Source organism: Piliocolobus tephrosceles, chromosome 8 (assembly GCF_002776525.5).
Source record: "Piliocolobus tephrosceles isolate RC106 chromosome 8, ASM277652v3, whole genome shotgun sequence".
NCBI lineage: Eukaryota > Metazoa > Chordata > Mammalia > Primates > Cercopithecidae > Piliocolobus > Piliocolobus tephrosceles.
Genome location: NC_045441.1, coordinates 6,400,313 through 6,427,594, shown reverse-complemented (window position 1 = coordinate 6,427,594; position 27,282 = coordinate 6,400,313). Strand labels below are relative to the sequence as shown.

The window sequence follows — 27,282 nt, the reverse complement described above, 5'->3', positions numbered from 1 at the left end:
GCATCCAAGGGGACAGACCCCCTTTTCCCTTGATGTGGCCCCTACTAATGAAACAGACCTCTGGAAGCCTCCAACTTCCCTGGGCCTCAGTGTGCTCACTGATACAATGAAGTAGTTAGAGCTAGATTACAATTCTACATTTATCAGCAGGATGATTACTAATGTCCAAATAATATACATCCTTATTCTTCAACCAGAGACCAATTCTGGGTTATCTCATTTTCCCAAGAATGAAGGATAACCTTAGAAGAAAAATGTCCATGAATTATCTTTCAAATACAAAGACATTTTTATTTGGGACCCTATTATTCTGTATGCCAAGACACTCAGAATTAAAACACAAGCTCCTAGAAAGGAGCTATTGTCTGGGACAAGGCCTGTCCCTGCCGTGGCCTGTGAAGCCACATTTACTTTGGCAATGACAATGACTAGGAAGCTTTTCAAAGAAGACCTCCATGTCTGCTTGACGTTCCCGAGGAAGCCCCAAATGGAAGCAGCCAGGGCCGGCCCTCTGAATCACTTCTGTAACACTCACAGGCTCTCCCACGCTGAGACTGCGGCTTTATTCATGTGCTTCTCCTGTGGGACCTGCCTCTACCCTGTCCTCTGAGTAAAGTACACAAGTGTGGAAGAGCCCATGTTTGTATGCCTGTGTTTTTATTTGCCTTGGTTTAATGTTTTTGTTTTGTTTTGTTTTGAGACAGGGTCTTGCTCTGTCACCCAGTCTGCAGTATAGTGGCACAATCACAGTTCATTGTAGCCTCAACTTCTTGGGCTCAGGTGACCCTCCCACCTCAGCCTCCCGAGGAGCTGGGACTACAGGTACATGCTACCATGCCCAGCTAAGTTTTGTATTTTTTGTAGATATGGGGTTTGACCATGTTGCCCAGGCTGGTCTTGAACTTCTGGGCTCAACAGATCCTCAGGCCTTGGCCTCCCAAAGTGCTGGATTACATGTGTGACCAACTGTGCCCAGCCTAATGTGTCATTCTACTCCTAACACCTAGTAGGCACTTGGTACACAGCTGGAACCCAAAACATGCCTATACATTCATTCAAAGGGTATCTGAGAGCCAAAAATGGAACAGGGAATGTTCTAGGTGCTAGAATATTAACATATCGGTGGCTGGGCATGGTGGCTCAGGCCTGTAATCCCAGCACTTTGGGAGGCTGAGGCAGGCAGATCACAAGGTCAGGAGATCAAGACCATCCTGGCTAACACGGTGAAACCCTGTCTCTACTAAAAATATAAAAAATTAGCTGGGTGTGGTGGTGGACATCTATAATCTCAGCTACTCGGGAGACTGAGGCAGAATGGTGTGAACCCAGGAGGCGGAGCTTGCAGTAAGCCCAGACTATGCCACTGCACTCTAGCCTGGGCAACAGAGCGAGACTCTGTCTCAAAAAAACAAAAAGCAAAAAATAAACACATTGGTTAATGAAAGAGGGTCTCAGTGCACAGTCTGATAGAGCAATGCGCTGGTAGCTTGCTGCTGCTTTAGATGGCTGTCTGTGGCTTTGGGTTTGCAAGCTGGCTACTGTTGACCTCAGTTCCACGATGTCTTGATTTCTACCCAGGGTCTCACTGCCTGTATGAAGTCTTTGCTTTCTCAACTTGATAACTTTTTCAATCTGTCTCTTTGTGTAGTTCTTATATGCACACACTGAACACCTTTTTTTTTCTTCTTTTACATTTTTGTGAGGCTACTCTTTTACTGTTTTACTCAAAAGCAAAAAATAGAGTTTTGGATTTTTGGGTTTTTTTTTTTTTTTTTTTTTTTTTTTTACCTCAATGTCATCAATAAGTTCCTTTTTTCTTCGACGAATGTCTAGAAGCTCTTCTCTCTCTTCTAATGAGAGGTCTTCAGGCACTGAAAGAAGAAAAAAATTATCAATTAAACAACTACTTTGGAGAACAAACTGGCAACATCTAGCACGCGTGAGGTGGGTAAATGCTGCCACCCGGCAATTCTGTATGCAGGTATTTATCCTAAAGAAATGCTCCCATTGAGACTGTGTCTAAGACACTCATAGGAGCGCTCTTTATAACCAGAAAACAGCCTAAATATTCATCAATAAGAACTCGAATAAATTGTGGTACATTCATAAAACAGAATCCCATCCAACAAAAATATTTTTTCAGGCCAGGCACAGTGGCTCATGCCTGTAATCCCAGCACTTTAGGAGGTTGAGGTGGGTGGATCACTTGAGGTCAGGAGTTTGAGACCAGCCTAGCCAACATGGTGAAACCCCATCTCTACTAGAAATACAAAAAAATCAGCTGGGCGTGATGGCGGGTGCCTGTAATCCCAGCTACTCAGGAGGCTGAGGCAGGAGAATTGCCTGAACCCGGAGGCAGATCACATCACTGCACTCCAGCCTGGGCAACAGAGGGAGATTCTGTCTCAGAAAAAAAAAAAAAAATTAAAAAGAATGAGCTAAGTCTCAATATGGATGAGTCTCAAAAATAAAATGATGACGATAAAAGAAGGCTAAGGCCAGGCACAGTGGCTCACATCTCTAATCCCAGCACTTTGGGAGACTGAGGCAGGAGGATCACTTGAGCTCAGGAGTTCAAGACCAGCCTGAGCAAGATGGTGAGATCCTTTCTCTACAAAAATTTAAATAAATAAATAAATAAATAAATAAATAAATGTAGACAGTGCCCAGGAAAAGACCACAGGCCAATGAAAACATGATTCACAGCAGAGCTGACACTCGGCTCAAAGACAGACTGGACTCTTCAATAAATATGTGTGAAGACAGTTATTTATATGGAAGAAATAAAAGAGCGTATGTTATCAATCATACATATTTTCAATCAATTACAAGTGAATTAAAGACTTAAATGTGAAGGGGAACACTGTACAATTTTTAGAAGTCAATATAGGAGAATGTTTTTATAATTTCAGGGTAGCGAAGGACTTTTTTTTTTCTTTTTTTGAGATGGAATCTGGCTCTGTTGCCCAGGCTAGAGTGCAGTGGCACAATCTTGGCTCACTGCATCCTCTGTCTCCTGGGTTCACTGCACCCAGCCAGGGAAGGACTTCTTAAACAAGATAGACAAATTATAAATCACAAAGGAAAATATTAATACATTTAATTATATCAAAATTAAGAAATAGGCCAGGCAAGGTGGTTCATGCCTGTATCCAAGCACTTTGGGAGGCCAAGGTGGGAGGATCACTTGAGGAGTTTGAGACTAGCCTGGGCAATACAGTGAGACCCCCATCTCAACTAAAAAAATGAAAAATAGCCAGACATGGTGATCCATGCCTGTAAGCCCAGTTACTTGGGAGCCTGAGGTAGGAGGATCACTTCAGCCCAGGAATTTGAGGCTGCAGTGAGCTATGATCATGATTGTGCCACTACACCCTAGTCTGGGCAACAGAGTTAGAATCTGTGTCTCAAAAAAAAATAATAAATAAAAATGAAGAAACTTCATTCACCAAAAGTTCCACACCACAAAGTGAAGAAGAGGCTGAGCCAGAAACTGCCAAAGAACTGGGATTCAAAATATACAACCCCTACAAATTATATTATTGTTTTTTGTAGAGACAGGATCTCACTCTGTTGCCCAGACTGGAGTGAAATGCTGCATGATCATGGCTCACTGCAGCCTTGAGCTCCTGGGCTCAAGTAATCCTCCCACCTCAGCCTCCCAAGTAGCTAGGATTACAGACGTGCGCCACCATGTCTGGCTAATTTTTTTTTTTTTTTTTCAGAGACAGGGTCTTGCTGTGCTGTCCAGGCTGGCCTTGAACACCTGGCCTAAAGCAAAACTCCTACCTTGGCCTCCTAAAGCACAGAGATTACAGGTGTGCGCCACCGTGCCCAGCTACAAGTCAATTTTTAAAAGACAAAACAACTCAGTGCTTAGAAAATGGGCAAATGGGGCCAGCCGCAGTGGTTCATGCCTGTAAGTCCAGCACTTTGGGAGGCTGAGGCAGGTGGATCACCTAAGGTCAGGAGTTCTAGACCAGCCTGGCCAACAGAGTGAAATCCCATCTCTACTAAAAATACAAAAAATTAGCTGGGTGTGGTGGTGGGCGCCTGTAATCCCAGTTACTTCGGAGGCTGAGGCTGAGGCTGAGGCAGGAGAATCACTTGAAACAGGGAGACAAAGTTTGCAGTGAGCCGAGATTGCACCACTGCACTCCAGCCCGGGTGACAGAGCGAGACTCCGTCTCAAAAGAAAAAAAAGAAAAAAGGAAAATGGGCAAATGACTTGCATAGGCACAAGACCAAAAAATTAATATGAATAGGCATATGAAAGGACGTCAACTCTCTTAATAGTCAAAGAAATACAAATTAAAATCCCAACAAGAGACCTCCACTAAAACTGTAGTAATCATAATTAGCGATTTTAAAAATTCAAAACCCATTACAACGAAGAGAATGGAAACAAAGAACCACCATCACATTTGTATTAGCCTGAAGCCAAAATGGACTAGCCATAGCTGATTTAACCCACATGGAAAAGGAAAGTCTTAAGCCCACAGTGGCATAGACCAAGTAACCTAATATACGTGTGAGAATCCCCAAAAGGCTTAGGCTCTGGCTGCACCGGATAACTCTGGAGGGGGGCTGTGAAGGAGGGTCAACTAAAATAAGGAGAACTGGTTGAGAGACTCTTTGAAATACCATTGGATGCCTGCCTCTTCTCTCCCATACCACAGTACACTGCTTATTTATCTTCAGAGAGCAAAACAGAGAGACTAGGGCACTTTGAACATGTTTGAAGGCAAGGGTACCCTACCAAAAATAGGGGTGAGAGGTAAATGCAGACATACTCATCACCACGCCCTCTTCCCCACTGGGCTCCCAGACTGCAGGCCACGGGCCATTTACTCCCCTTCCACTGCCCTGGACAGAGGCCGGGACAAGCGTCTTCTCTGAAGCATCCCACAGGCTTCAGCTCTAAAGATACTGACGTGAGGGAAAGACACCAAGCAGCACACCCACATCACCCTAGAGAGAAACAGTCAGCACGGCGTCCTGCTGCACTCAGAGCTTCTAATACACTTTTCACTTCTTCCTTCTCAAACTGGAGGTAAGCCTCTGACACGCAAAACAGATACCAAAATAGACCCAAAGAAGCAAAAAGGGATAAAAGTGGTTACACCTTGGGGACAAAAAAGTGATAAGGCAAGGCCATGCTCACCCCCATTACAAACTTTACAGCTGACTCTTTAATACGTGTACAACTGATAAAATATAAAACCTTGGGAAAAAAGCCAGGTGTGATGGCACGCACCCGCAGTCCCAGGAACTTGGGAGGCTGAGGTGAGAGGATCGCTTGAGCTCAGGGGTTCCAGGCTGCAGTGACCATGATCACGCCACTGGATCTCAGCCCGGGTGACAGAACGAGACTCCCATCTCTTTAAAACAAAACGAAAAAAAAAAAAAAACCTTGAAAACAACACATGCATTTCAATCTCACCAGACTGTGACCTCTCATCCTGAGAGAAGAAAGAAAGAGGGGAGAGAGAGAGAGAGAGAAGGTCTACTGCCATTAACAGCCACTTTGGAAAATGATTTGTCTATTAATATCAAAGAAGTACATATGCTATGACCCAGCCATTTTACTCCTAGGTATATCAGAAAAGTTCCTGTGCACTGCAACAGAAGATATGTAACGAGAACGTCAAAGAAGCCCATTGTGTAGATTAAAAAAGGAAATAGGACGGGCACGGTGGCTCCCGCCTGTAATGCCAGCACTTTGGGAGGCCGAGGCAGGCAGATCATGAGGTCAAGAGATTGAGAGCATCCTGGCCAAAATGATGAAACCCCGTCTCTACTAAAAATACAAAAATTAGCTGGGTGTCGTGGTGGGCGCCTGTAGTCCCAAATACTCGGGAGGCTGAGGCAGGAGAATCACTTGAACCCACGAGGTGGAAGGTGCAGTGAGCCAAGATCGCGCCACTGCACTCCAGCTTGAGCAACAAGAGCAAAACTCTGTCTCAAAAAAATAAATAAATAAAAAGAAAAGAAACGGACAAACGAAAAGAGAAAAAGTAGGCCATATTCTCTTCCTAAATAAGCCAATGGTCATCTGAAACCAAAAAGCTGTTCATCAGAGAAAGTAACTTTTGGATGGCAATGGTTATGCCTAAAAAAAGAGAACAAATTTATTAATGTTTTCAAGGGTACTGTACTGTGTCTGATCCCTCATCAGTTAAATGTTTTCATACAATATAATTAAGACCACAATGTTCAGCTCATGATAAACATGGCAAAGGAAAAAAATTTTGCAAAAAGATACATTTTCTTCAGATCTTTCTTAATAAACTTTTGTCTCAAACAGAAAAAAATAAAATGTGCTTTACAAAGATACAGATAATACAACTAACATAAAATTTGTAATTTCCTGCTTCCTGTATTAGATCTAAGCATCGATAAATTCCACACTGTGGTTTTTTCTTTTTCTTTTTTCTGAGATGGCGTCTCACTCTGTCGCCAGGCTAGAGTGCAGTGGTATGATTGGCTCACTGCAAACTCCACCTCCCAGGTTCAAGTGATTCTCCTGCCTCAGCCTCCCAAGTAGCTGGGACTACAGGCGCCCACCACCACGCCCAGCTAATTTTTGTATTTTTAGTAGAGATGGGGTTTCACCATGTTGGCCAGGCTGGTCTCAATCTCTTCACTTTGTGATCCAACCACCTCAGCCTCCCAAAGTGCCAAGATTACAGGACTGAGCCACCCTGTGGCTTTTATTTATTTATTTATTTATTTATTTATTTATTTATTTATTTATTTATTTATTTGAGATGGAGTCTCGCTCTGTCATCCAGGCTGGAGTGCAGTGGTACGATCTCAGCTCACTGCAACCTCTGCCTCCTGGGGTCAAGCAATTCTCTTGCCTCAGCCTCCCTGAGTAACTGAGATTACAGGTGTGTGCCACCACACCCAGGTAATTTTTTTTTTTTTTTTTTTTTTTTGAGACAGAGTCTCACTCTCTCGCCCAGGCTGGAGTATAATGGTATGATCTCGGCTCAGTGCAACCAGGTTCAAGCAATTCTCCTCCCTCAGCCTCCCAAGTAGCTGGGATTATAGGTGCCCACCATCACGCCTGGCTAATTTTTTGTATTCACACTGCGGTTTTCTTAAGCAATCCCCTATGTCAAGCAATGAATGAGGAAGGAACTACAATTTACTGATCAACTATACTGGGCTGCATGCTTTAACAGGTCATCTCCATTAAACTCCCAAATAACTGAGAGCAGCCATTTTATAAATGAAGAAACCAAAGCCAGGGAAAGTCTAATGATTCTTTCCCAGGAGAAAGAGAAAAAATATCTGAAGAAATAATGGCTGAAATGTCCCAAATTTGATGAATGACATGAACATACACCTCCAAGGTGCTCATCAAACTCCACATGGGATAAGCTCAAGGAGATCCAAAGTCATGCAACATGCTGTTGGGTGGTCTGGTAGCTCAACGATGTCATCAGTAACCCAGTCTGTTCATCCTGCCTTCCAATGTGTCAGTTTCATGCTAAAGTCGGTCTCTTTCTGGCTCTAGGCTTCCCCAGCAACTGAAGCTACTTGCTTCCTTAGTCCTGTGTCTCTTTCAAGAGTGAGAAGGCTTCCTTCTGAGAAGCCCATAAAGTCTACACTCAATTCGCCTTGGCTCAGCCTGGCTCCACCTGAGATTACTGTGATCGGCTGAAGAGCACGAGTGGAATGAATGAATGTGCACCACACTTAGTGTTGAAGGAGAAGAAACACAAAGAAATCTATATTAAGAGAGAATGTGAGAAGTAGGAGAGAATGAAGGCCAATCAAGGATTTCACCAGGCAGAAAAACCAACATCGGATGCCCAGAGACCAAATAAAACAAAGAAGCAAGCAGGCAGTTCTCGAATCTTCAAAGCTATTACTCTTATGCATCTGAGGGAGCATCTTCTTTTTTTTTTTTTTTTTTTGGGGAGGAGTTTCACTTTTGTTGCCCAGGCTGGAATGCAATGACGCGATCTCAGCTCACTGCAACCTCCACCTCCCACGTTCAAGTGATTCTCCTGCCTCAGCCTCACAAGTAGCTGGGATTATAGGCACGCGCCACCACGCCCAGCTAATTTTCTGTATTTTTAGTAGAGATTTCACTATGTTGGCCAGGCTGGTCTGGAACTCCTGACCTCAGGTGATCCAGCCGCCTCGGCCTCCCAAAGTGCTGGGATTACAGGCGTCAGCCACCACAACCGGCCGCATCTTATTTCAATATGGCAAAAAGTATATCTAAAAGTAACCAGCTGACTGACACTATCCTGTTACTAAAAAGTAAATGTACCTGAAGATTCAAATCAAGTCTGTCAACAAGGCTTATGAAAAGAGTTTTCTTCCGCTGAGCTCTCCTGTGCAGATATAGGAAAACAAGAGCCTGCAAGGGTAGAGGTTTAATTCAATCATCAGCACACATTTCTATTTCCTTTTTAAGAAAGTCTATCTACAGTTTCAGTCTATCTACAGTTTCTCTCCTCCTACCCTGAGGATGAGCAGGGTTGGTTGTTAACACAGAGTGAAGACGTACAAAGTGAATCTAAACACCAGAATGATTTAATTCTGAAGATCCTAAAATACCTTTTAATAGGAATCAAAGGATTTCCTTGATTTTTATCTTTCAGTAATACCCATCTTTTCTTTTCCTACCCCCTTAAGGCCCTAAGGAGTTAAATAAGCACTAGCCATTTACTTTACCAGTATTGCAATCAGAATTTCCATGTCTAAAAGAAAATTTTGTACAGTGGGACAAAGATATAGTGGCTGTGTAGAGAAATGTCCTTATTTTCCAGAGATTCATGCCATAGTATATAGGGGTATAATGCTATTATGTCTATACTTCGAAATACTTCAGCAAAAAAAGAACTGAGGCTGGGCGTGGTGGCTCACAGCTGTAATCCCAGCACTTTGGGAGGCTGAGGCAGGCGGATCACCTGAGGTCAGGAGTTCCAGACCAGCCTGGCCAACATGGTGAAATCCTGTCTCTACTAAAAGTACAAAAATTAGCCAGGTGTAATGGTGGGCACCTGAAATCCCAGCTACTTGGGAGGCTGAGGCAGGAGGAAGAGGGGGAGGCTCCAGTGAGCCAAGATCATGCCATTGTCCTCCAGCCTAGGCAACAAGAGTGAAACTCTGCTTCAAAGGGGGAAAAAAATGAATTGAGCAAAATTATAACAATTATTAAATCTATCTGATTCATTATCCATTTTAAGAGTTTGAATTAAAATAAAATAAAATAATCCATTTGAAGAGTTTGAATTAAAATAAAAAATTAAGTTTCAGGTATTTGGCCAGGTGCAATGGCTCACGCCTGTAATCCCAGCACTTTGGGAAGCCAAAGCCAGAACACTGCTTGAGGCCAGGAGTTTGAGACTAGTCTGGACAACACAAAGAAAGTCTGTCTCTACAAAAAATAAAAAAGAAATTAGCCAGACATGCTGCACCTGCCCACAGTCCCAGGTACTCAAGAGGCTGAAGTGGGGGGATCGCTTGAGCCCTTGAGTTTGAAGATGCAGCAAGCTCTGATTGTGCTACTGCACTCCAACCTGAGTGACAGAGTGAGACACTGCTCTAAAACAAAACAAAACAAAACAAAAAAACAAAAAACCTTTCAGGTATTAAGTGGCTAGTAACATCTGTAGCAGTATCACTCAGGATATTTGGGGAAAGCATTACTAGGAAGTAACAGAACAATGCTTGACATGTGAAAAGGAGTAAATAAAAGGAATAGGAGTATGTGATAAAATATTTCTGAACCGGGTCTGGCGCAATGGCTCACACCTGTAATCCTAGCACTTTGGGAGGCCAAGGTGGGCAGATTACGAGATCAAGAGATCGAGACCATCCTGGCTAACATGGGGAAACCGCATTTCCACTAAAAATACAAAAAATTAGCCAGGCGTGGTGGCAGGCGCCTGTAGTCCCAGCTACTTGGGAAGCTGAGGCAGGAGAATGGCATGAATCCGGGAGGCAGAGCTTGCCGTGAGTCAAGATTGCACCATTGCACTCCAGCCTGGGTGACAGAGCGAGACTCCTTCTCAAAAAACAGAAAAAATTTCTGAACCAGTCTCTGAGGAGCTTCTGTCATTTAAGTACCTTGCTGTCCTATTGTGTCTCTGGACACCCAGATTGCATAGCAAATACCAACATTTAGCTGTTAGACCAGCTGTTTAGTGACGTTCTATCAGTATCTCTCTGCATCCAAAATAACTTCGCAGTCACAGAATCTGCTGATCCACTGACAATTTCACACATGTGACTGCCATACTAAAAATGGGAAGATAAGCCATGTTCAGAGAAGGTGTCCTTCATTATCCAGATCTTTTCCACAGCAACACACCAGCCTTCACTCAGTCACAGTTATCTAAGGCTTGCGTTCACTTACTGACATCATGTATGTTTTGTCACTTGGACTCTGTTAGGTAAGAAGAAACAAAGGTCAAGTGGTTGATTTTTTCCTCCCAAGAAATCTAGCAGTTTATTTTTGAATAGATAAAGTAATATATGGATATGGTCACACATACAGAAACATATTAAAAAAGCATACAATGAAAACTTCCCCTCCAACCTCAATAAAGCTGCTTTAAAAAATAAATAAATAAAGGCAGGTTAACTGGAAATCACTGGTCTGGCATGACATCTCTAAGGCTGGTTGAATGCACCCACCATGAGCTTCCCTATAAAATCCTGACATTCCAGACATAGGCTAGGAAAAGATCCTTCAGATTCAGTTCTCGTCTGTGAATTGATGGAGGAGGTTGGACACAATGGATTATTTCTAACAATGCATCAGGCTCTAAAAGAGAATGAGTCTGTGCAGCACATAGGGTTTCAACATTCTTACTCTAATTCTTGATAGCAAATATAAATGTTTCCACAAGGAAAAAACAATGTGGAAAGAAGGCAGGAAATCCTTCATTTTAGTAAAAGGGTGCTGCCAGTGAAGCTTTAGAATAAGAATCAGGAGCAAATTCACATCATTCAGCCAAAATCCTTACCTTTCTCAGGCACTAGCTTTCCACAAACTTAGATCTGCAAAATCACAGAGACTCACAGCTGGTGAGGTCTATGTTTTGGGTTCAGGGTTGTAGGAATTTAATTAAAGTACATTAAGTGTGGACTTTCTGCTTCCAGCCACCAGTAACAGGGACTGGATTTATCCTGTTGCCTGAAATGATGGGAGTAGAAAAAACAGCCAGGCACAGTGGTTATGTGCCCGGTTATGTCCCAGCCACTGGGGAGTCTGTAGCAGGAGGATCTACAGCCCAAGAGTTGAGGCTGGCCTGGGCAACGTAGCAAGAACCTAGCTCTAAAAAATAAACAACAACAACAAAAAAACAAGCTAACAAAATAACAAAATTCTACACCCTGCAAAATCTCTTTCACAAATAAACATGAAACAAAGACGTTTTCAGATATAAAAACTTTAACTTGCCACTAGCACATCTGCACTACAAGAAATGTTAAAGTAGTCCTTCATGCAGGGGAAAAGAAAAGATTGCAAATAAAAATTGTTACCGATGCAAAAGAATGAAAGTATTGTAAATGATAACTATGTGAGTGAATACTTTTTCATGACAGATACCTCTTTACAAGATTTACTGTTATTGTTTAAAGCACAAATAATAAAAAATGTAAGACAGAACAAAGGTTGGGAGGGAGAAAGGAAAGCACACTGCTATAAGCTGCTTATCCCACATGTGAAATGGTTAACATCATTTGACGGTAGACTGAGAAATGAAAGATGTATATATAAATCCTAAACCAACCACTAACAAAGTGTGCGATAATATTAAGAAATTCAGATTACCTTATTTACCATCTTTAATAAAATCTAAGAGCCCGTCAATTATAAGATGTATGCTTAATTTCAGACAGTTCAAAATGTATACAAATTTGTATCCCAGAATCAATGACAAATGGGAGACTGTCACACATTTTGATACTAAAAAATAAGCAAGTGGTATCTCCGATTCAGTACTTTCTTTCAGGTTATATTAATAATCTGGTTATCTAACAGATTCCAATCTACCAAGAAGCTGCAGCTTTCTAGTTTACTGCTATAAATGGTGACACCCTGACACATTTTATATACACACATCTACAGACACGTGAGATCTTCGACTTCACCTGCAGTTCTGTGACTTCTCCTGCAGAAAGATGGAGTTTCACAGGCATGAACTGTGGCCAGAGCCCTCACTAGGTTTTAGTCGCTATAAGTCAAATGTGATAACACATACACTGAACAAAACTTTGGTCATTTAACTCAAAACTGTGTATTTTTGGCTACCTAGTCCTAATTGAAATTGTTCTCTCACCCTTAAGTTTACCTTTATTACTAATCAATACTACTTTTTTGTTTTGATATGGTGCTTTTTAGACTTTTGGTCAGTTCACGGACTGGCCAATTCTGCAGGAAACTAAGAACACTGGCAAAGCATGGGCTCTGAGCGCTGGTTCCAGTTAATCCACTACACGGAAACTACATGGAGCCATGGTTTAACACACACAGAAATAACACCTATCTCATAACACTGTCATACCTAGCAATTTAAACTCGTTGTTTAGTTTGAGAAAGGATCTTGTTCTGTCACACGGTCTGGAGTGCAATGGCACAATCACAGCTCACTGCAGCCTCAACATCCCAAGCTCAGGTGATCCTCCCGCCTCAGCCTCCTGAATAGCTGGGACCACAGGCATGTACTGCCATGCCCGGCTAACTTTCAAATTGTTTTTGTAGAGACAGGGTCTCACTATGTTGTTGCCCAGGCTAGTCTCAAACTCCTGGGCTCAAGTAATCCTCTACTTCGGCCTCCCAAAGTGCTGGGATTGCAGGTGTGAGCCACTGTGCCTCGCAAAACTGAGCATGAGTTTCTGGAGACTACTGAAGCAGTACAATGACACACAGAACAAACAGGCAGGCCCTGAGCTGCCAGAGGCTGCGCTCTGCCTCTCCTCACCACTTGACAGTTATGTGACCTCAGTGGGTGATAAAGCAGCATTCAATGACATCCAAGTGGGTAACAGGGCAGTCACATGTTAGCAACAACGGGAAGGGCCAGGTGAGTGGGGTGCTGCAGCTAGCCAAGATGCTGCACTGAGCTGCAGGGGCGGGCAGGAAAGCCACAGAGGCTCCAAGGGCCCGATTCTCACCACCTCCTTGGAACCTTCTCTCTTGTCATTTCTCCTCAATCTCCATGTGCTGATCGTTACTGTTCCAGGACACTGGTTCCTTGCCCAGCCTTCTTTGGATTAGGTGAAAGGTAACATTTTCAGACACGAACCGGAGTTGGCCACTGGTGCACCACTATCACTAATAGAAATTCTTAAATAAAGTTCAATCAAGAGAAAGGATCCAATACAGGAGGTGTGAGCAGCAAGAGAAAATGATGAGCACTGGTTTCCATAAGTAAATCTAAAAAGAAATCTGACTGTGTAAGATAATAACGTCTCATAGAATAAGAACAGAACTAAAATGCTCAACAACAACAGCATGTAAATAAGAAGGGAAGCAATTTGCTCTGAAGTTCTTAGGGTTCGAAGGCGGAGGGGATACATGATTAACTTTAGACTTGGCAAGTTAAGAATGCATACTAAAATTTCTAGGGTAAGCAGGAAAGGAATGGAGCTCAAAATGCCCAAATTGGGAAAGGGAAATTAAAACTGGAATGAGAAAAAATAATCCAAAAAAAGGCAAGGAAAGAGAAAGAGAAACACAGAACAACTGTTAGAAATACAAAATGCAAAATATTGGGTGCAGGAAAAAAAATCCAAATATACTGATCTTTACCATGGTAGACAGAAAAACACAGCCATGGTTTTTTGCGGTTCCTCCTCTCAAGAAGGGAAGTCTATTTCCCACCGTTTTCTCTGGACTGGCTTTGGGACTTCCCTTGACCAAGAGAAGATGGCAGATGTGACAGTGGGCAGGGCCCAGCACCCAGGCCTCAAGGTCTTGCCCCTCCCCTATCCTGGAACCTGAGACCACCATGTCCTGGGCCAACAACCTTTAACATGAAATCCATTGTGTAAAGAAACCACACGGAAGAGTCTCTGAGGTCCCAGCTGCTGCAGCACCTCAGCCAAGGCCCCAGACGTGTAAGTGAAGTCATCTGGGATGGGATCAGCCTCCGGCTGGCCTTCCAGCTGAATGTGACAATGTGGGTGAACCCAGACAAGAGCAGCACATGAACCACCAGCCAGCCTGGAAACTCGGGTGGTGAGACAAGAGGCCATTGCTGGGGTTTTTTGGTTTACTTTTTTGAGATGGAGTTTTGCTCTTGTTGCCCAGGCTGGAGTGTCATGGTGCCATCTCAGCTCACCACAACCTCCGCCTCCCGGGTTCAAGCGATCCTCCTGCCTCAGCCTCCTGAGTAGCTGGGATTACAGGCATGCGCCACCACGCCCAACTAATTTTTTATTTTTTAGTAGAAACAGGGTTTCTCCATGTTAGGCTGGTCTCAAACTCCCGACCTGAGGTGATCCTCCGGCCTCAGCCTCCCAAAGTGCTGGGATTACAGGCATGAGCCACTGTGCCCAGCCAGGCCACTGCTGTTTTAAGCCAATTCCTTTGGAGAAGTTTGTTATGCAGTAAGAAGTAACTGATTCATTTACAATGAACATAAGTGAAAAAAAGGAGTAAGTTTTAGAATTTGGACTTAAAAACCAGAACAAAAAACATCCCACTAAATGCTCTTTAAAAGAGGCACATTTAAAACATACGAATACATAAAAGTTAGAGGTAAAAGGGTAGAAAGTAATATACCAGACACATTCTTACGGAAAAAAGTTGGTACCGCTGTAAGAAAACATAGGCAAAAAAAACTTTAAGAAAAATAGACTAAAGCTATGAGTCACTAGACAATGACATTTTGTTCAGTTATTCACAAAGTCAGAATTTATATGCATCTAACAAAATAGCCTGAAAATATATAAAGCAAAAATTGACAGATGTACATGTAAAAATAAAATTTTTCCCAAAGGCAAAAAAAAAAGAAAAAAATGTTGAAGATCTTACTAACACAATAGCAAGCTTGATTTAATGGGCATAATATACTTCACTGATTATAAGATGTGCTTTTTTTTTTCACATTTTAACATATTTGAAAGTGAATTGTGACATTTACATATTATTGCCTACATAGCTGTGAATCTGATTATTGCTAGAGGCAAAACTAAACAACTGCTACTCCTTAATGTTTCATGCAAAAAGAAAATTTAAGAATAATCTGATGAAGGATTATGAGTCTAGTCATTACCACAGATTATTCATTGATACTTTCTGGTAAGATCAACAAAGCCTCAGCACAAAACTCTGCTAAACATTAGAAAAAAATCCAGGAGACAATATAGGAGCACTCTTTAAGAACCGCTGTGTCACTAATGCCTTCTATGGTGACAGCACTGTGTAGAAAAACACAAATATCACCTATTCTGAGTAGACAACTGATTCAGGAGTGGGAATCTGTAAATAAGCTTCAGGAATACCTTGACCAACTTACTGCACTCATATTTCACTTTTTTTTTTTGAGATGGAGTCTCGCTCTGTCGCCCAGGCTGGAGTGCAGTGGCGTGATCTCGGCTCACTGCAAGTTCCGCCTCCCGGGTTCACGCCATTCTCCTGCCTCAGCCTCCCAAGTAGCTGGAACTACAGACGTCCGCCACCATGCCCAGCTTATTTTTTGTATTTTTAGTAGAGGCAGGGTTTCACCATGTTAGCCAGGATGGTCTCCATCTCCTGACATCGTGATCCACCCGCCTCAGCCTCCCAAAGTGCTGGGATTACAGGCTTGAGCCACCGTGCCTGGCCTCATATTTCACTTTTTATATATGTTCACAATAGTTAAAAAAAAAAAAAAGAAGAAGAAACCAACATTGAAGTAAGTTGAAAAAAATATCAGACAGTATAAAGATTCTAAGTGAGAAGGATGCATCGCTCCTGGTTTAGGTACCAGCTTTTTTCTTCTTAATGGAACATAAGCTAATGACACATCTTACAATTGATACAGACAGACTCAATGGGATCATGGCACCCAACAGGCATGCAATATACATTCAAGCACATGTGAAAAAGAAAGTCTTAATAAATTTCAAAGGATTAGTGTAGTGGAGATAAAGATGCTTTGCTCAACCTCTGGAGGTGCCTTCACGTAAAGCAGAGTTTAGAAAGCTCAAAATTACATCTCCGGATCCTCTTATAATTTAGGCTTCCAAAACGAACGAAGCTCTGCCAATCAGAGGCAGTGTACAGGATTCAAAAGAGAGCAGTGAAGCAGAGGTCCTCATCCTGCCCTTTTACACAGGCTGCTTCTCAGCTGGCCCACAAAGATGTGAAAGGTGAGGATTTTCTGGAACAGCATTCTATCTAGTGTTCGTTCTCTAGATTCCTAGGAATTGAGAGTTCATTCCAGCACTGTGGCCTCTTGATTCAGGTTCTGTGGACCCCATCACAGCTGGGGATATGCACGGACCTCCATGGTTGCAGGAGTTGCCTAGCAGGCGAGAATTCCTCTGGTGCCTCGATTCTGGAGAGCCAAGCTAGGGCCCACTCTTTTAGCCAACCTATGGCTCCCCAATCAAATCATTCCTTCCTGCTCAAAATACTTGGAGTGCTCTGTATTTCTTGTATGGAACTATACCTGAAACCACTGCTGTCATAAAGACCACATTCTCCGAACACAAAACAATAAAGTTAGAAATTAATTGCAAAACAGTGACTAGAGGATGAGTGCGGTGGCTCATGCATGTAATTCCAGGACGTTGGGAGGCTGAGGTGGGTGGATCACTTGACCCCAGGAGTTCGAGACCAGTCTGGGCAACACGGCAAAGACCCTGTCTCTACTAAAAATACAAAAATTAGCCGGGTATGGTGGCACACACCTGTAGTCCCAGCTACTTGGGGGCTGAGGTAGGAGAATTAACTGAGCCTGGAAGGTCAAGGCTGCAGTGAGCCATGATCATGCCACCGTACTCCAGCCTGGGTGACAAAGCAATACTCTCAAAAAAGCAAAAACAAAAAACAGTGACCAGGAAAACCCATTTGTTTGGAAATTAAATTAAGAAACACAATTCTAAATAAATCATTGGTCAAAGATAACAACGTAATATAAATTAGAAAATACGAACAAAGGCCAGGCACAGTGTCTCACACCTGTAATCCCAGAACTTTGGGAGTCCAAGATGGGCAGATCACCTGAGGTCAGGAGTTCGAGACCAGCCTGCCAACATGGTGAAACCCCATCTCTACTAAAAATACAAAAATTAGCCAGGCGTGGTGGTGCATGCCTATAATCCCAGCTACTTGGGAGGCTGAGGTGGGAGAATCACTTGAACCCAGGAGGTAGAAGTTGCACTGAGCCAAGATCTTACTACTGCACTCCAGCCTAGGCAACAGAGTGGAACTCCGTCTCCAAAAAACAAACAAACAAACAAAAAACAAGAAGAGAAGAGAAAGATAATGTCAAAGTATTACTTGGATGCTACAGCTAAAACAACTTGGAAAATCACAACTCAAGGTGCTACCACAGCCTGGGCAATATAGAAAGACCCTGTCTGAAAAAAACCAAAACACATTAGCCAGGTGTGGTGGTACACACCTGTAATCCCATCTACTTGAGACAGGATAGCTTGAACCCAGGAATTTGAGGCTGCAATGAGCGATGATTGGGCCACTGCACTCTAACCTGGGTGACAGAGCAAGGTCCTATCTCTTTAAAAAAAAAAAAAAAAAAAAAAAGCTTATTTAGAAAATAATTTTGTTGGCCAGGCGCGGTGGCTCAAGCCTGTAATCCCAGCACTTTGGGAGGCCGAGACGGGTGGATCACTAGGTCAGGAGATCGAAACCATCCTGGCTAACACGGTGAAACCCCGTCTCTACAAAAAAAAAAAAAATACAAAAAACTAGCCAGGCAAGGTGGCAAGAGAATGGTGGGAACCCGGGAGGCGGAGCTTGCAGTGAGCTGAGACCTGGCCACTGCACTCCAGCCTGGGCGACAGAGCCAGACTCCGTCTCCAAAAAAAAAAAAAAAAAGAAAGAAAAGAAAATAATTTTGCTGAAAAATGATAAACTAAGCACTCACCTTTAAAAACTAGAAAAACAACTGCTTAAACCCAAAGAAGAAAATAATACAGAAATCAATTATTAAAATGCAATCAAGTATAGCCACTTTTGAAAACAGTTTGACAGTTCTTCAAAAAATAAACAGTTTGCATTCCAGCAATTCCACTCCTAGTTATATATCCCAAAAAGTAAAACCGTATGTCCACACAAAAACCTGTACATGAATGTTCATAGCAACACTATTCACAAATAGCCCAAACAACCTAAATGTCCATCAACAGATGAATGGATTTAAAACTATATGGTATATATATACAAAGGAATGTGATTCAGCCATCAAGTACTGACACATGCTACAACACAGATGAACTCTGAAGACATTATGCTAGGTGAAATGAGCCAGCCACAAAAGACCACATGTTGTATGATTCCATTTATAGAAAACATCCAGAGTAGGTCAAGAACAGACAAAACTAATTTGTGTTGATAGGAATCAAAACAGTGGGTAATCTGGGGAGGCAGAAAGTACCGCCTGAAAAAGGGCATATCAGAGCCTTCTGCGATGTTGCAAATGTCTACTTCAATTTAGGAGGCAGATACACAAGGGTATGTGTACATGAATAGATGGAAAATAGCTTAGTCCTAGGTACGCTTAACATTTGGGCACTTTACTTATTGCCCTTAAAAGCCTATGTCTGAATAACTGATCCCTTTTAATCCTTAACAGAGAAAGGGAAGAATTTTCTGAAAAAGACAATGAAATAGCATTCAAAAACGCATCAAACACTAACAGAACCGATGCTAATTGCCCTAGGATGACTTCAGGACAATCCAGTCTAAGGTACAAACGTGAGTCAGGTGCCCTCAGTGCCACCTCTGCCTTACATCCTGCGGCTCTAAGCATCAAGTAAAGGGCAAATTCCAGCAGTGTTTTAAGGGACAATGGGGGAGATGATTTTTTCTTTTTAGAGAGATTACTAACTACAGAATAAATGCTTCATCAAATCTAAAACCCATCAATTTTAAGTAAACCATTATTTTTATGTCCCGTTTAAAAGATAAAACACCAACACTTCAAACTTTAAGATGCCGTAAGACACATTCCAATTTCACAGAATTTAAATTCACTTTTTTTTTTTTTTTGAAACAGAGTCTCACTCTGCCGCCCAGGCAGGAGTGCAGTGGCGCGATCTCAGCTCACTGCAAGCTCTGCCTCCTGGGTTCACGCCATTCTCCTACCTCAGCCTCCCAAGTAACTGGGACTACAGGTGCCCGCCACCACACCCGGCTAAATTTTTGTATTTTTAGTAGACACGGGGTTTCACTGGCCAGGATAGTCTCCATCTCCTGACCTCGTGATCCGCCCGCCTTGGCCTCCCAAAATGGTGGGATTACAGGCGTGAGCCACCACGCCCGGCCTAAAATGTGCATCTTAGAATCAGTAATATACAGCTATAAACAATGCCTACTTTTTAATGGAATAGCATTTAATTCAAACTTGATGTTTGAGTCCGGTAGAGTGGCACACACCTGTAATCCCAGTACTCTGGGAAGCCAAGGGGGTTGCGTCACGTGAGACCAGGAGTTTGAGACCAGCCTGGGCAATGTAGGCCACAATGAGCTATGATCACACTACTGCACTCCAGTCTGGTCACAGAGCGTGACTCCACCTCAAAAAACAAAACAAAAGAAGGCTGGGCGCAGTGACTCATGCCTGTAATCCCAGCACTTTGGGAGGTCGAGGGAGGCAGATTGCTTGAGTTCAGGTGTTCAAGACCAGCCTGGACAACATGGTGACACCCCATCTCCACAACAAATACAAAAATTAGCTGGGTGAGGTGGCATATGCCTGTAGTCCCAGCCACTTGGGAGGCAGAGGTGGAAGGATGGGTTGAGCCCAGAAGGCAGAGGTTGCAGTGAGCCGAGATCATGCCACTGCACTGCAGCCTGGGTGACAGAGCCAGATCCTGTCCTGGCGGGGAGAAAAGAACGTGTTAGGAGATTAAAAAACCATTAATAACTGTTCTGTAGGTTGATACTTTTGAGCACTACTGTTCTTATTCTTCCAAGTTTCCTTCTACCTTAGGTATACACATCTATCTATTTCTTCTCAGACTTTTGGGTAAGATCAAGTGTAGGTATACACATCTATCACTGGATAAGGTAGATAAGAATTTTTGTACACTACAAACATAACAGATAAACTTAGCAATAAACTAGGAATCAGAGCAGCCATTGCAAGTTTTTAAAATAACTGCTTTGTATTTACATGGTGTTACATGTAAAACAAACACAGTGTTACAACCCTACCCAAATCATCCTTTTAGACTTATACATAAACATCCTCTTGACAACAAACATGCCAACCCACAATTGCTGCTCTTCCTGTTTGGTGATGCAGCCAACCACTAACAAGCAATGGAAGAACCAGTGCAGTGGCATGTGTCTTACCAAATGCAATAGTCAAGGGCAGTTTATTCCCCAGTTCCACAGACCAAAACTAAACATAAGGGCCAAGGACATAGCCAGCTCTTTGGGATCCTTGGCACAAGTGCTTCATTCCATTCATTCATTCTAGCTCATTTTCTTTTCTTTTTTTGAGGTGGAGGCAGGATCTCACTGTCACCCAGGTTGGAGGGCAATGGCCCAATCATAGCTCACCGCAGCCTCCAACTCCTAGACTCAGGCAATTGCCCTGCCTCAGCCTCCCAAGTATCTGGGACTATAGGAGTCTGCTATCATACCCCACTATTTTTTATTTTTGTAGAGATGGGTCTTGCTATGTTGCCTAGGCTGGTCTGAAGCAATCCTCCCTCCTCAGCCTCCCAAAGTGGTGGGATTACAGGTGTGAGCCACTACACCTGGCTTGGAGCTCATTTTCTGTAGCAGGTTTTTATAACATGGTCTAAAGACTTTCTCCATCAGAAACACTTGGAAGTACTTGTCTACAATAGAGTTCCTAGACCCAATCCCAAACCTACCAAATCAGAACCTCTAGGTGTCAAGCCCAGGACTCTGAATTTTAACAAGCTTCCCAAATTATTTTGCTGAACAGGGAAATTTGAGGACCACTGCTAAAATACAGCACTGAATAGATAAGTCCTTAACACAAATCATGAACGCAATATATTAGGTAGAGAGGCAACATGACACAGTCAATCTTGCAGCTGGACTTGTCTCAAATATTCTCTCTGCCACTTACTAGCTCTGTGTCCTTAGGCAACTTACCTAATCTCTCTGTGCCTCAGTTTCCTCCTTTGTAAGTGGGATACTACTACTATCTCAAGCTAATCAAACTCTTCTTGAATACTACCAGAAATTTCAAATACTGCATCTCAAAACAAATCAATACAAAAAGTATTTTAAGATCTTGAACGATGAATATGTTGACCTCAGTCATGAAAAAATAGTAATAGACATTGAGACTTTCTACCCTAGCTAACTGAAAAATAGAATAAAATAAACAACTTCTGAATAACTGAGTTTCTTTCACAGCCAGAAGCTGTCGTTGGCGGTGCGGGGGAACAGCTTCACAAGTGCACGTGACTAAAAACCATGTGAGGACACTTTGGAAGACAGTTTGGCAGTTTCTCTCAAAGCTCAACAGCCTTACAATACGATCCAGCAACTGCCCTCCTTGGAATTTACCCAACTGAGTTGGAAACTATGTCCACATGAAAATCTGCCATAAATATTTATAGCAGCTTTATTTATAATTGCCAAAAACTGAAGCAACCAAGATGTCCCTCAATAGGTGGCTCGATAAACTATGATGCATCCAGACAATGAAATGTTATTCCGTGATAGTAAGAGATGAGCTCTCAAGCTTTGAAAAGACATAAAGGAACTTTAAATGTATATTGCTAAGTGAAAGAAGAAGCCAATCTGAAAAGGCTACATATTATACAATTTCAACTGGATGGCATTCTGGAAAAGGCAATGCTACTGAGACAACAGAAGGATCAGTGGTTGCCAGGGGTTCGGGGGACATGGAGAGGGACAATAGCTGAGCACAGGGGACTCCTGGGCAGTGAAACTCTTCTGTATGATAAGGTAATGGTGGATCCATGTCATTATGCACCTGTTAGAATCCCAAGGACCCCAAAAGGAAATCCTATGGTAAACCATAAACTTCAGTTAGTAACAAGGTATCAATATTGGTTCATCCATTGTAAGAAATGCACCACACTGATGTAAGATGTTAGTAACAGGGAAACTATGAGCTGGGAGGCGGCGAGCAGATGGGAACTCTATACTGTCGGCTCGATTTTTATGTAAATCTAAATTTGTTCTAAAAACTAAAGTCTATTAATAACATCTTTAAAGTAGGGATAATGACATCCAAAGCTACCAAATAATTCTCTAAGACAACTTTGTGAAAGTCACCTCTGACAATTTCATCAACCCAAACTCCCAACGAGTCCTCTTGAACATCCGACAGAAGATGAAAGAAGATTCCTTATCAAATTTCAAATGAGTTTTCAACTACAATGTCAGGGACATGTCACCTAAAATTTAAGATGAGATTTTATCCTTTTCATTGAAGTTTTTTCAAAATCTTTGGCCTTGAGAACTTAAGTTGGGAAGATAAAAACATTTTTATAACCAGTCTGCTATATCCATAGGTGGAATTTTGGCTAAAAATGTGTGAAATCTAAGACAGTGTTCATGCTGCTGGTGTTCCCAAAAGAAACCCTCAGTGCACGTCAGTCATTTTTTTCTAATCCATTTCATTAACTCTGATGGATTCTGACACAACTTCACACATCATCTTGAGTAGTGCTGTCAGGCTTAGGAAAGCAGTATTTTTTCCTCCTCAGCATCTTTAAGTATCTTCCAAGAAAACAGTTGGGCATATTGCCTTCATTGATAGAGTTGTCACACTTAAAACGCTTAAACAGTACCAAAAAGCAGGGTGAGGATTAATCTTTTGTAAAACCTGAAGTATTCTATTTGATATTTGATCACAAAATGGAGAAATCGATATTCCGGAATTTCTTCTCAATTTCCTTTCCAAGTGAAGTTTTGGCAGTACTCACTAAAATATAAATCATGTTTCTTCCCTGCTTAAAACACATATGACTTCCTACTGGGTTCAGAATAAAATCCAAGTTCCTCACCTGAGGCTACAGTGCCCTCCCTGATCCGACCCCATCTGCCACAGGGGCACCAACCCTTCCTGTGAACCACTCTCCTGGGCACCTGGCTGGCTCCAGCTCCCTCCAGCTCCCTTGCTCAAAGCAGGCCATCCCTGATCACCCTGTCTAAATAAAGGACAGACTCCCAGCTCCCTGCACAATCGTTTTCTATCAGACATGGCTGCTGTATTTCTTTCATAGCACTTTTTACCCAGAGTGTTTTGGAAGCAGAACAGAATGATGGCTGAATGCACATGTTGTGAAGCTACACTGCAGAGCCTGACTCCTGGCTCTACCACTTCATTAGCTGGGCAAGACCGGACACCTGTGCTTTACTTTTCTCATTTCAAACATTTAAAAATTTTTAATTGTGGTAAAACACATAACACAGCTGGGCACACCTATCGTCCTAGACTCTCAGGAGATTGAGGCAGAAGACTCATTTGAGCCTAGGAGTTCAAATCCCAAAGTGCTGGGATTACAGGAGCAAGCTACGGTGCCTGGCCTAATTATAGTCTTTTATTTTTAAACATACAATTACATTATTATTGACTATAGTTACTCTGTTGTGCTATCAAATATTAGGTCTTGGCGGGGCACCGTGGCTCATGCCTGTAATCCTAGCACTTTGGGAGGCCGAAGCACGTGGACCACTTGTGGCCCAGAGTTCGAGATCAGCCTGGCCAAAAGGTCTCTACTAAAAATACAAAAATTAGCTAGGTGTAGTGGCTTGCATTTGTCATCCCAGCTACTCAGGAGGCTGAGGCACAAGAATCACTTGAACCCGGGAGGTGAAGGTTGTAGTGAGCTGAGATTGTGCCACTGCACTCCAGCCTGGGCGACAGAATAAGACTCTGTTTCAAAAATAAGCAAATAAATAAAAAATACTAGGTCTTGTTCATTCTTTCTAACTGATTTTTTTGTGCCCACTAACCATCCCTATCTCCCCTCTACCCTTCCCAGCCTCTGGTAACCATCCTTCTATGCTCTACTATCTCCATGGGATCAATTTCAACCTATTTATGTATGTATGTATGTATGTATGTATGTATTTATTTTGAAGCAAGGTCTCCTGATGTTTCCCAGGCTGCAGTATGGTGGTGCAATCATGACTCAGCAGCCTTGAACTCCAGGGCTCATGCAATCCTTCTGCCTCAGCCTCCCACGTCATGGCTACAGGCATGTGCCACCAGGCCTGGCATCCATTTTCTTCTTTAGTCTCCAGTGCAGTATGTTTTTTTTTTTTGTTTGTTTGTTTTTTTGAGACAGAGTCTCACTCTGTCCGCCAGGCTGGAGTGCAGTGGCGCGATCTCGGCTCACTGCAAGCTCCGCCTCCCAGGTTCAGGCTATTCTCCTGCCTCAGCCTCCTGAGTAGCTGGGACTACAGGTGCCCGCTACCACACCCAGATATTTTTTTTTGTATTTTTAGTAGAGATAGGGTTTCACCGTGTTAGCCAGGATGGTCTCGATCTCCTGACCTCGTGATCTGCCCATCTCGGCCTCCCAAAGTGCTGGGATTACAGGCGTGAGCCACCGCGCCCGGCCCAGTTCAGGACTGTTAAGTATATTCACGCTGTTTTGCAACCATCATCACTATCCATCTCCTGAACTTTTTCATCTTGCAAAACTCTGTACCCATTAAATACTAACTCTCCAACTCTCCCTTTCCCCAGCCCCAGGCACCCATCATTCTACTTTCTGTCTCTATGAATTCAACTACTCAGGTACCTCACGTAAGGAGAATCACACAGTATTTGTCTTGTGACTGGCTTATTTCACCTGGCATAAATATAAAAAAAAGTCCTCAAGGTTCATCCATGTTGTGGCATGTGACAGAGTTTCCTTTTTTAAAAATAAACTGTTTTCAATATTTTTTTAAGATTAGTCAAATGCAGTAGTGAGAAGAGAGAAAAGAGTAGAATAAGCAGTTAGACCTGTAACTGAACAATCGAGATAACTTACTACCTTCAGACCAGCCTTCCTTCCTTTGTAAGGCTGAGCAATGTTCCATCGTACGGAGAGATCACATTTTGCTTATCCATTCATCTGGCCACGAACATTTGGGCGGCTTCAGCTCTTGCCCATCGTGAAGGGCACAAGGTAGTGCTATTTTTAATGTTTGGAGGAATCTCCACAGTTTTTCACAGCAGCCGCACCACTTTACATTCCCACCAACAGCGCACAAAGTTTCCAGTTTTCCTCACAGTCACCTCATCTTTAATAGGGATAACAGTAACTACTCCACCTAGAAGTACCATGTATTAATATTAGTAGTAGTATCCTGCTGACTGACGGTTTAGTTTATGTCTAAACTCCCAAGGACAGGGTTCTTGCCTGTCTGGTTCATTATTAAATTCCCAGCACCAAGAACCGTGACTAGCACATAGTAGGAACTCAGAGATATTTGCTGAATTATCAGACTACTCAGAACACAGGCTTTTCACAAAAGGTGCTCCAGAGATGAGACATATGTTTATTAGCTCTCTGCAATTAAAAGAGCTATTTCATTCATTTTCATGGTCTTTGTGAATTCCTGAAAATATATCCCAGCACTGTCCATTGTTGCGTGGTATAGAAAACAGTCTGGGGAAAGGAGGAACCTGCAACACCATTTTAGTAAGATTTCCACACTTTTCTGTCAATCTTAAAGTCAAGAGGGCTTTAATAACATTGGTGCCTATCTACAACAATGAGGTTGTTGCAATACAATACAATACAATATTGTATTCTTTGCAATACAATCTCAATCCCAGTAAAGTGTCCCCACATTTTTTTGCCAGTCTTTAATTACCCAATTTGAAAAACTTAATCTCCTTGGCCTTCAACCCCCAGGGGCCTTGAGAACCAATGGTCTAGGGAAGCACAGTTCTGCGGTCTCACAGTTTTGGTGCCCTCTTCGGGTGTCTGAAGACAAAATCTCATGCACTTTCCTAGATTCCTCAGTTAATCCGAGATTACACCCAAGCAGAAGATTAACACTGTTCCTTGGAAGCCAGCGAGGGAGGAACCCATCACAGGGGCCCAGCCCAGAAGACAGCCCATTCCATCTGGATGTTCTCTCTGCCCACCAGAACTCGGCTCCATGAAGTTTCAGTGCTTCTCTGCCACATACACATCTGAGCACAGGAGTTCTTCCCAGCATCCTTTCAGGAAGGCTCGTGGAGTGCAGGGAAAGTGGAGCATCACAGACTCCCCTGACCTTGTAAAAGGAACTAGAGCTTCTCAGAAGACACATTTTGATTCAAAGTTTTTAGAGGGCCCATCTTGGACCAGACAAATAAGAGAAAAACAGGACCAAAAGATAAAGGACACTGATACCTCCAGCTTTGAAATGTCTAAGAAATAAGAAGCACTGATGGATCGATGAGAGGCGATAAACAGACATGTGATAAAGCACGCACAGTGAAAGGTTAACCGTGGATCCCAGGAGGTGGGTTTATACCTAAGCCACTGTATATCCTTTCAACATTTTTGTATATTTGAAATTTTTCATACTAAAATGTTGAAAAGTATTTTGAAAATTCAAAACATAAGAAATAAATTTTAAAAGCCTTGACTATTAGAGAACTCTACAGATTTCTAAATGATTTTAATGGCATTTTCCCTTAATTTTGTGTATAAGGAATGCTTTTAAAAAATATTACTTTTATTTTCTCTTCAAATATTACTAAGTATTCCTAAATAACCTACATCATCTGGCTCCTCAAAACCATACAAACTGGTAGTATTTCCAAAGAGAAGCGTCATTTTCAGCCCTGGAGTTCCCCATCATGAGAGCTGGTACCTAACAGGCCCACCACATTCCACCTGGCCCAGAAATGACCTTAGAACAAAACAAGCAGCATACTCGCACCAAATCATACAAAAAAATTTTTTAATAAGAATAACTTGCTAGCTCAAGAGACAAGTAGAGCCTATAAGATGTGTTGTTTCCTTCTCATCTAACCTGAAGGACACATGTGATTGACAAGATTTCCCACAGTAATATCAAATTACCACCGATGACAAAAACGGATGCCAAAGCGATTCACTCTGGGAAAGGCTAGGGTTCCTTGCAACCACAGGCAAAGAGCTGCCTAGTCATAC

At 42.5% G+C, this 27,282-nt stretch overlaps 1 protein-coding gene across 1 annotated transcript in view; it reads right to left on the bottom strand.

Annotated features, from left to right (window-relative positions):
- The window catches only part of CYTH3 (cytohesin 3), a 112,745-nt gene that overhangs the window by 26,423 nt on the left and 59,040 nt on the right, over positions 1 to 27,282 (bottom strand). Inside the window, exon 2 of the mRNA XM_023197759.2 lies at positions 1,789 to 1,871. Within this exon, the coding sequence (XP_023053527.1) occupies positions 1,789 to 1,871 (83 nt within the window). The remainder of the gene's footprint in view (positions 1 to 1,788; positions 1,872 to 27,282) is intronic.